Source organism: Aplysia californica, unplaced genomic scaffold (genome assembly GCF_000002075.1).
Source record: "Aplysia californica isolate F4 #8 unplaced genomic scaffold, AplCal3.0 scaffold00052, whole genome shotgun sequence".
In the NCBI taxonomy this organism is placed as follows: domain Eukaryota; kingdom Metazoa; phylum Mollusca; class Gastropoda; order Aplysiida; family Aplysiidae; genus Aplysia; species Aplysia californica.
In genome coordinates, this window is record NW_004797322.1 from 535,687 (window position 1) to 546,208 (window position 10,522).

Here is a 10,522-nt window from a genome sequence, read left to right on the forward strand (position 1 = left end):
ATAGATAGATAGATAGATAGATAGATAGATAGATAGATAGATAGATAGATAGATAGATAGATAGATATCATTTGCATTGAGTAAATTCCTACCCGACAGCATTTTTTTAAGGTAAAATTGTTTTACACGCTCGCAACTGCGTTAGGTCATAATAAATATGAGCTCGCGGGACAGCAAGCTCTATGAACTTTACAATCTATAATTACCCCAGGAGACATGATAGTATTCTGAAACAATTTTAACTTCCTGGGAAGCATACAGTGCACGCTGCTATTTTACAGACGATAAAACACTAACAGGATCTTTTGCTGTTTATTGGCAGGTACCCTTTCACATCTGGATTATGTGACGAAAATTCGTGTAAAAAGTATTTCCCAAGGACACAACATCAGGTCTGAGACTCCAAACCCCGAATCTGCAACCTCACGATTACAAGTCCGGTAACCTAACCACTAGACAACCGACACCTTGCAAAATACAGGTGATGTAAACAGTTCTCACTTTCACAGCACAGAATACTGTGCCCTCAGAAAAGGCTCTTTGCCCGGTTTTCCTCAGTTCAGTACAATGCTAACAGGTACTTGGGAGGGTCAGTTTGAAAGCAGTGTCTACTTAACACGACGGAGCGCTGCTAACCCCCATCATCATCATCATCATCATCATCATCATCATCATCATCATCATCATCATCATCATCATCATCATCATCATCATCATCATCATCATCATGCACCAGGGTATAGGCCACGAACAAACATTTTCCACATTTCTTTATCCTAGGCTAGCCTCGAGATGTTATTCCATGTCTTCCCACTTTTCTTTGCGTATCAATCTCTGTGGTTCTTCTCCAGGTTCCACGCGGTCTTCCCCTTGATCCTAGTATGTGCAGCCTGTATCTCTTTATCTCTTGTGATGCTTGAGAACTCTTCCCTGCTTCATACATGCTGGGAACATTCCACGACGCAATCTGGAGAGACTTGTTCGACAGAGAAGGTTTCAGGTCAGGAGAGTCCTTTCGGCTTTGTCAGCTGTCCTTCATTGTTCCTGCTGATGCAGAAGCTTCTCCGGCTCCCAAGATTGGAAAATAAATAGCTGTGTTTGTCTGCTTACCTGTAAATGACTGGGGGTTTTTCGGGAGAACAGACCTATGCACCTTTAATCGCCTCTTACGACACTCTGATGTATTCTTTGCTCCTCCATAAATGAGGCAATACGGAGTTGTGTAAAACCACGATTGGACTCACTACTACTTGTGTGAGCTCGAGCACAAGCGTGGGCCGGACATCATGTTCTTGACAAAGACATGTTATGTACTTTATCATCATAATTTTACCCAGATGAGCATGAGCACCTATCTCAGACAGCGAAATGTCGTGAGTGTATTCCTGTGTTTCGTTCATAATTATCGGTGCTAAGCGTCCAAGGCTGTCTTTCTCCATCCAAGCATCTTGCCAAGTGCCTATTTGAAAAATGGGGATTGTAGAAATATTCTACAAAATAGATGGAGGCTCTTATGATTACGGTGTTCCCCTCTCATTCAATAGGTCCCGGATTCGAAACCTTGCAGTGACGGAAAATTTTCTTGTCTAAAATGTTCTCCTTTCATCTTCTTTCCTGCTCTCTAGCCATGTTATGCCGTCTGCTTTCGTCTCCACTTTCTGCTCCCACCCTCATCCTTCCTTTGCCTTTTGCCCTGGACTCCAGAATCACTGCTACTCCTCGACCTCTTCTTACTGCTGTCTTTCAGCCACACCCCTGATCTTATGGTAGATAGAATCTAACACCTAGCCTTCTCGGATAAGGGCGAAAACCTTCGGTGGTCTCGTGTGCAAGTTGCCCATAAAGATCCCTTGGTGGTTGAAAATTGACAAGAGTGGGCTTCGGCCGCCACCTGGGAAAATTCAAAATCAATTCCTACCAAACTGAAAATGTCCAATGTGTCCCGCGCGCTCATGTGACCTTATGCAGTATCGAGCGGGGAAAAAAACGTACCAAAACAAAACCAAAACCACATGGATAAGGTATTATTATCATTTTAAGGTTAACTCACTCTGGGTCAGTATCTCGACGGGGGCACTGTGCTCTGACTCCCCTTCGCTATTGGTAAGGGTACACGTGTAATTGCCATGATCCCTCTGACGCACCAATACTTCGAACATTACCACAGGACCTCTCGCCATTATTTCCATGAGTAGAACTCCTTGTCGATATAAGAATCCGCTGAAAAAAAATTATTGCAGATACAGGAGCATTTCACAACTAAAAATTGTTCATACAATCCTTTTCGCTAAGTATTGTAGTTCCCCCTTCCCTAATCCTATCAAAAAGACGCCATCTGAATAACATAGTGGCATGCACGTGATGTGTTTAGCTATACTCAGTATAAAGCTAAAATAAGGTTTAAGTTGTAATTGGTAGGCTGTGCATTATTTATTCTTTTTTATAGATACGATTCATTTCCTTCAAAATATTGCCCTTCTTAGAAATGTTACAAGTGTAGGTGCCGGCATGGTTTCAGTTTCACGACCCTTTCTAGAACTGTAGATTCATTTGTAGGATGGACCTCAAAAATAAATACCCCCCCCCCTTCCCCCAACACACACATTTCCCCCTAGTACCCCCTCCCTCAAAAAAGAAGAAAAAAGGAAAAAAAGAAAATAGCAGCTAGCAGAAAATTATGAAACTTCCCCAAATAATTTAGATTCAAGAATGTCCAATTGTGGATTTCATTCATTGCTATCTGCATCGCAGTCCACAATACTAATAAAACTAATAACGGGATAAGAATGTCTGTAAAAAGGCACGGAGACTAGAGGAATCACTGAGAGTGACCCTTTCGTCAAGCTGTCTTCGGTATTTTCAGAGTGTATAAAATAACAACAAATCTGACAGGCCCCATTTGGAATACCATGAATTGCTGTTTTTAGCGTACCGATGAAAGTATTCCATCAAAGGAAAGTAGAATAATGAGTTTTCTTACAACTGCAGAATAGTACTTGAAATATTTTCAATTTGCTTCAAATTCACCTCATCCCGGACACTAACGTCTTTGCATGTTATTTCCAGCCAACTCATAGGCAAAAGCCCTCTAAGATCCAAGGAAACTTTCCTGACTCTTTGATTTCTGTTCTTGTTACATAAACAGAGACGACGTAGAAATAACCGAGTTATCTGTGTCATTGCTTGAGACCTGAAAGGGCTACATGTCTCTAAGAACTGAAATATCTCAACACGAAATGTATATCACCTCTCATCTCCCTCTCAACACTTCCCAACCACCCCAAGCACTCCCCTAACATCCAAGTTTCCAGATAAACATGTCAATTACCTTTTTACCAGTCGTCGTGATGTTTCATTGGAAACACAAGAGAAGAAAGACAGGCTGGTTTGGTTCAGATTTACCTCGGGGATTCGCAGTACAGGTCTCTGAAGTACGGCAACTGATAAAAAAAGAAGCCAGATATAAAGTGAAGCTTCGGAATTTTAATCCATTCAAATTGAAAACATTCACCTGATATGAAATAAGGTGTCAACCGAAACACAGGATAGTCCTTTTAAAAAAAAGAAGAAAAATGCAGGGTACAAGCCCTTAACTACCAATAATAATTGACATTGACATTGACGATTTAGTTATTTGAGCCTGTAAGTAGAGCCTGTTCAGCTATCTGGTAATGAATGACTATAATGCATTGCGTGCAGGCTAGACAATCAGTTTTGGCAGGTGGGGTTGTAAATAGTTGGGAGATCTTTCCAGTATTCGTCCAGACGTCCCATAAATGTGTCCACGTTTGGAGCTGACACCACTGATTCGGGGAGATTGTTCCAAATAGTATTAACCCTATTCTAAAAAAGTTTGCCCTCACACACAATCTACTTCTTTGCTTCTGGAGCTTCTCTGAGTTGCCACGGAGTTGTGTGGTTGTTGCCTTTGTAAACGATGGTCTTTCGGTGATTAGTAGCCTTTGATATACGTGTACGTTTCTATCAAATCACCACGCAACCTACGATGTTCCAGGGATGGAAGCTTTAGTTTTTTCAGTCTTTCAAAATAAGACTTTTCTTTGATGTGACTCAGCATTTTGGTAGCCCGCCTTTGAACTTGTTCGATTTCACTACATAGTCCTTTTTCAAAGGGTTGCCAAACACAGTGTGCATACTCTAGTAAAGGGCTCACTAAACTCTTGTAGAGCAAAACAAACATATCATCAGACTGTTAGTCAAATGGTCGCCTAATAGGTCCAACAATACGGTTTGCTTTTGATGTTATCTGGGCTAAGTGCTCCTTGAAGGTTAGTTTATTATCGACCCCAACTCCTAAGTCTTTCTCTCTCTCTTTGTTACATTCAGTTTTTGTCTTGAGGTGCTACCATCCACTGCTCGGTCCATTAAGTATTCGTTAACATTGTCTTTGCCAACTTTTAGGACACAACACTTTTGCGGGTGAAAACGAAGTAACCATCGTTGAGACCATTAAAAAAAACTCTCCAGTTGGAGAGTCTGAAAAATTCTAGATGATGATAGATGCTTATTAGCAAATATCGTTATATTTTTTTAAATGATGATTGTGAAATAATGTAAGTGAAATTCTCCAATAAAGTCACACACTGTATTTTATGACAGCAAATCTAGATAAGAAAAAGCCAGATTAATCATTTAAAATGTTCAGACAAGGCTGAGAAGTGGTAGAATCTAGAATGAATGTCACTTTGCCTGTTTTTCACTCGAACTCGTTTAGATTCAAAATGAGATTTTTATTTTCATGGGAAAATTGCTTTCGGTGCATTTTTCGACTATGTCAAACATTTTCACACTAGCATCACAGTTTGAATAGCGATGTATTTTATATGGTACTGTCTGAAAACAATGTTTATGAGTGGGGCTCACCAAGGTTGTAACGCACGAAAATAGAAGCAAAGGCTTCGATGATAATCTCAAGAATCTACATATTATATTTGTGAAATCCCTGTGAAAGTCCCTCCCCTTATTGTCTCTAGAAACAGCTCCATACTGTGTGTGGTTTTGAGTACTCCTTGTGTCTGGCCTCCACTGAACATTACGAATGACACGTTAAAATGTGTCGAGTCCAAGGGGGACAAATAGATCATTGGTTCTCGAAACTCCAGAGCTTAAAAATATGTTTTTTTTAACTCTGTAAGAGAAAAGAAATATTGTTTAAAGGTTACAGGGATGAAAAGATTAGATTTTTTAAATAAAAGGAAGGGAAAAAACAAGGCAATCGTTTTATGACTTTCTTTACAATTTTTTTTTCTTTATTTGGTGCATTTTGCATGTAAACGTAGTTTTTGTAAAAGCCATTTCCATTTTCCAAAATAAGTTTCTTCTTTGTGAATTTTATGTCAAACAAATTCCTTTTGAATGAATTATGTCTGTTGCAAATTACAACACTCTAGTACAAATGTTTTGCGAGATATTCAGAAAAAAGGTTGTTCAGGTTTTTTGGGGGGATCACCCTGTGTTTGACAACTTGCAAACACATGCGTCACTTTTCCCATAAAACTACGACAGCTACAGAGTCAAAAGTTGGCAAGTACCTGCAAAAAGATAGACAGGTCCCCATGACGGAGCCCGATTCTTGATTTATCCATTTCCTAACTTTAGAAAAAAATATATTTGACTAAAAGTTCCCGTCCTATTGGCTTTTTTTTATTATTCCTCTGAGAAACGAAACAAATCTACGTAGATCTAGCTGATCTTCACAAAAGGAAGTGCCGGAAGTGATATTTCGTGAGATGCATTTTGTTTTGAGGGTATAGATCTAAACCTTCTAATTATTTGCATCTCTCAAGATTTATTGCTTGCTCCATTCCAGTAGAGTGTAGATATAGTAGGCCAATGACTTTCAGTTAATGTTAAGGCACCGATCATTCCTTTCATCGTAAGGGGGCCCAGCTAGTTGATAATAATATACGTATGGGAGCCCAAATAAAAGTTTCCACAGAACTCGAATTGACGAATGCCATGTCGGGAATGGAGAGAGAGAGAGAGAGAGAGAGAGAGAGAGAGAGAGAGAGAGAGAGAGAGACAGAGAGAGAGACAGAGAGAGACAGAGAGAGACAGAGACAGACAGACAGACAGACAGACAGACAGACAGACAGACAGACAGACAGAGACAGAGACAGACAGAGAGACACACACACAGAGAGACACAGAGAGAGAGAGAGAGAGAGAGAGAGAGAGAGAGAGAGACAGAGAGAGAGAGAGAAAGAGAGAGAAAGAGAGGGGAGCACGGGAAGGAGAGGCGGCAAATGGTGTTGAGTACACACTGAATAGAACACATAATGTATATTAATATTGTAAGCTTATGCTGAGGTTTCGAAAAAGGAGCTAGGGTATTTCCATCTCTGTACACTGCCTGTGATCTCGGAGAAATTGGAGCTGACTTTAAGTAATTGCTGCCACTCGTATTAAAAGGCACTATCAAAATTCGGACTTTCTGGACCTTCCATTTTTATGATTTGATACGTAACATAACTGTAAGTTACAACCGTAGCAGCAGCAGCAGCAGTAGCAGCAGCAGCAGCACCACCACCAACGACAACCAGGTTGGTTTTGGGGGATTTTTTTTTCAGTATGTGTTTCATCTTCTTTTCCAAAACTTACTGGAAAAAGCCTTCTCATCGCTCACACTGTAAAACCCATTCAGGAAGTTGATTCGACAGGAGTAAAACCCTTCGTCCTCGACCTCAAGCTCTGCAATGTGCAGCACCGTCTGTGCATCCTCCAGAAAAACTCCATTCCTTTAGAAAAGAGGAAAAGCGTAATGGTAAAACTTATTCCTGCCACTTATTTTTTGCAGACGACTACTGTATATTGTTCAAAATGATTAAAAGGTTGGATCAGAACATTTAACACGCTCTGCAAAATTTAGAAGAACCACTTAGTCTCATTAAGTATTAACCCCCCCCCCCAAAAAAAAAAAAAAAAAAAAAAACAAACAACAACAACAAACAACAAACAACAAAAACAAACAACAACAATAAAACAAAATTAAAATTTAAAAAAAACTGATCGACTGTTATGAAGACGACTTGGATTCCATTAGTCCCGACCAACGTGTGCCTTGAGGCATTGAACATAATAAGACGAAGATATGCGTCGCTTGATGCTGATTTTTAAAAAAGTAAAAATAAACTCAAATTGGAACATTTGAGAAATACACGGAGCTGTAAACCTTTCGAATGACAAACCTTATAATTGAACTATATTAGTAATACAATGAACTTACCCCCTCCCCCCCCATCCCTCCTTGCATTCAACGTCTCTTTCCTTATTAACCATTCTTTAAAAAATTCTTCATATATACAACATAATACAGTCCAACCCACTCCTAACGGCTACCTGTCCAAATGATGAAGTACCAATGCAATAGACAACCAAGTTCTCCCCCTTTTATGGGATGGGGTGGGGGGTATTTAAAAAAATATTATACTGGCACTGTCCAAGACGTGCACCTTACATAACCACTTCTCTTCTTTACAGTGAGTGGCACGCTTTGAACTATTTTGACTGTATTTCTCTCATAGTCTCTGTAAACGTTCTTAGTCCTGTCTAAATTGCGTTTTAAAAAACCTATATTATCATCTAATTAATATCAATCTCCCTTCTCTCTCTCTCTCTCAATATCTCTGTCTCTCAATCTCTGTCTCTCAATCTCCCTCTCCCCCCCCCCTCTTTCTCTCTCTCCCTCTCTCTCTCTCTCTCTCTCTCTCTCTCTCTCTCTCTCTTCCATGTGTGTGTGTGTGTGTGTTTGTGTGCGTGTGTATGTGTGTGTTTGCTTGTGTGTGTGTGTGTGTGTGTGTGTGTGTGTGTGTGTGTGTGTGTGTGTGAGAGAGAGAGTGTATGTAAGTCTCTGAGTCTGTCTGTTTTTCTGTCTGTCTTTCCGTCTGTCTGTCTGTCTTTCCGTCTGTCTGTCTGTCTGTCTTCCTGTCTGTCTGTCTGTCTGTCTTCCTGTCTGTCTGTCTGTCTGTCTATGTTAGAGCAGGTGCGACTGCACATGCATTATGTCTGATTCTTTCTTCCCGTTCCCCGTACTCTCTCTCTCTCTCTCTCTCTGTCTGTCTCTGTCTGTCTGTCTGTCTCTCTCTCTCTCTCTTTCTCTCTCTCTCCCTCTCTCTCACTCTCTTTCTCTCTCTCTGTGTCTGTCTCTGTCTGTCTGTCTCTCTGTCTCTCCCTCTCTCTCTATGTCCCCCCCCCCCCTCTCTCTCTCTCTCTCTCTCTCTCTCTCTCTCTCTCTCTCTGTATCTCTCTGTCTCTCTCTCCAACGGGGTACTGTATGTTTACACACTGTATGTATGTATGTTGTGTTTGCATATCCTGTTTTCGTAAATGGATACATGCATGTATGAAAGCTTATGTGGGTTGACACCTTTATGTATTTCGTTCAGGTATGTACATGTATAATTATGTATGTATGTTTGTGTGTGAGCGTGTGTGTGTGTGTGTGTGTGTGTGTGTGTGTGTGTGTGTGTGTGTGTGTGTGTGTGTGTGTGTGTGTGTGTGTGTGATATGTCTGTGCACGTTCTTGGGTGTGGGTATGCTCTTCCTTTTCTTATCTTTCACAGACACTGGATGGCAAAACAGATTTAACTGAATACACAACTTGACCATTGACAACACAAAACAATCACTTAATACATACTTGTACCACCGCAGAGTGTAGTTATGGGCAGATATATGGCTTTCAACCCTGCAAGTCATGTTCAGTGGACCTCCAATAACAGGAATTTCTGGTTCAAGTATGACTTCGGGTTGCTCTGCATGATGTGAACTGACAGTTAGACTTTTGTACAGACTCTCTCTCTCTCTCTCTCTCTCTCTCTCTCTCTCTCTCTCTCTCTCTCTCTCTCTCTCTCTCTCTTTCTCTCTCTCTCTCTCTCTCTCTCTCACACACACACACACACACACACACACACACACACACACACACACACACACACACACGGCGCGCCCGCGCCCACACATGCACAAAGACACAAACACACACACACACACACACACACACACACACACACACACACACACACAAACACACACACTCACACAGACGAGCACAGAGACACACACATACACGTAAAAAGTTGTAATAGAATAATTGCAAATTCAAGAGCGAACCTGACAGCAGGTGAGCCAAAGCAGTAGTATTGGAAGACTGAAGACAGTAACGCGAAGTGAAACCAGAGTGGGAAAAATCAAGAAAGGAGAATTGCCGGTAGTACGCACATCATAGCATCATCTTGAAGCGCCAGATCTGACACAGATAGCGACTAGATCTAGATCTATTTTTATTATGGTTCACCGTTCATTTACTTGCTCGGATGCTATCAAATAACGTATGCACTGATTCTGTTCACGTTCCTTTTTTCAAGCCTTCCAATGTATGCCTTTTATTTTCTCAGTGAGACGAAGATGTTCAAAGCACTTTCGTCAATTAAGCGCTTTTGTATAGGATGCAATGCGGATTTTACCATCAGACACATACTGATAGAATACCCGGACTTTGGAGAGACCAGAAGGAAATATTTTTTTTAATGTAGACATTGAAAAAAAAATGTTCTCCGACGTCGATCCCAACAGAAATCTCGATTTTACAAAGGCCTTTACTCTAAAACTTTAAAAAAGTGTTATTTAAAAAATACAAACTGCTTGTTTTTTGTGTTTTTAATTAGATTTTTGCCATAAATTGTTAAAGTTAACCTAACCATAAAATAAAAACAAGCTATGCTGTGAATTGTCGTGAAAACAACGAACTAGTGTTTCGCACACTCATAATAATATGTTATGACCTTATGTAGTTGAGAGTGTCGTAAAACTCTTATTAAACAAACTTTTACTCAAAACCGCTGGGTTATTCGGATACGCACATAAACCCTGACTGCGTCGTTAGCTCAGTTGGTATCATACAGGTGACGGAGTAGGTGGCCTTGTTTCGAATCACTAACAGGATGTCCGTCCTGAAAGTTGTTTAAGGGAGTATATTATAAGGCTCTTCACCCGTTTCTCTCGGTCCATTGGGGAGGTCCTGCCTCTTATAAAGCTTTGCTGTGTTGAAAGGGGCATTAAACCTAGACAATTTTATTCATTTTTCACAGTCGGGATCAGGTACGAAGGTAGCTTGGCTTGTGAGAAGTATAAAGGGGGGTGCCCACTACGGCTGAGATCGGCCGATCGGGCCGATCGCCCGACTCAATCGCCTCAAAAACAAATGTGTTTGTTTTCAGTTTCAGGCGATCGAGTCGGGCGATCCGCCCGATCCAGCTGTAGTGGGCACCCCGTATACGATGGCAATAATATTATGTGAAAAACCTCCAGTCTACTCACCCACTGTAATGAACAAAACTTCGTTGCTGGGCTCTGACTGTCCGAACCTGTTTTTTGCGGTACAGCTATACACTCCAGAATCTTTTTTAGTATATGGGTATCTGAAAGAAAAGTGTAAACACGATAAGCTGTGCTTTACATTTTGTGCAAATCAGAGGGTGTGTATTTTTCCAAATAGGCCTAC

General features: G+C 40.8%; 2 protein-coding genes across 2 annotated transcripts in view; both read right to left on the reverse strand.

Annotated features, from left to right (window-relative positions):
• Nucleotides 1–1,285, reverse strand: part of LOC118477259 — a 16,088-nt gene extending 14,803 nt beyond the window's left edge. Inside the window, exon 1 of the mRNA XM_035968347.1 lies at nt 1,251–1,285. Within this exon, the coding sequence (XP_035824240.1) occupies nt 1,251–1,285 (35 nt within the window). The remainder of the gene's footprint in view (nt 1–1,250) is intronic.
• Nucleotides 1,286–2,050: 765 nt separating this feature from the next.
• The window catches only part of LOC118477260 (sialoadhesin-like), a gene marked incomplete at its 3' end in the record, with an annotated part of 13,477 nt that continues 5,005 nt past the window's right edge, over nt 2,051–10,522 (reverse strand). Inside the window, 5 exon segments of the mRNA XM_035968348.1 lie at nt 2,051–2,220; nt 3,329–3,440; nt 6,622–6,758; nt 8,660–8,774; nt 10,339–10,439. Coding sequence (XP_035824241.1) covers nt 2,051–2,220; nt 3,329–3,440; nt 6,622–6,758; nt 8,660–8,774; nt 10,339–10,439 — 635 coding nt within the window.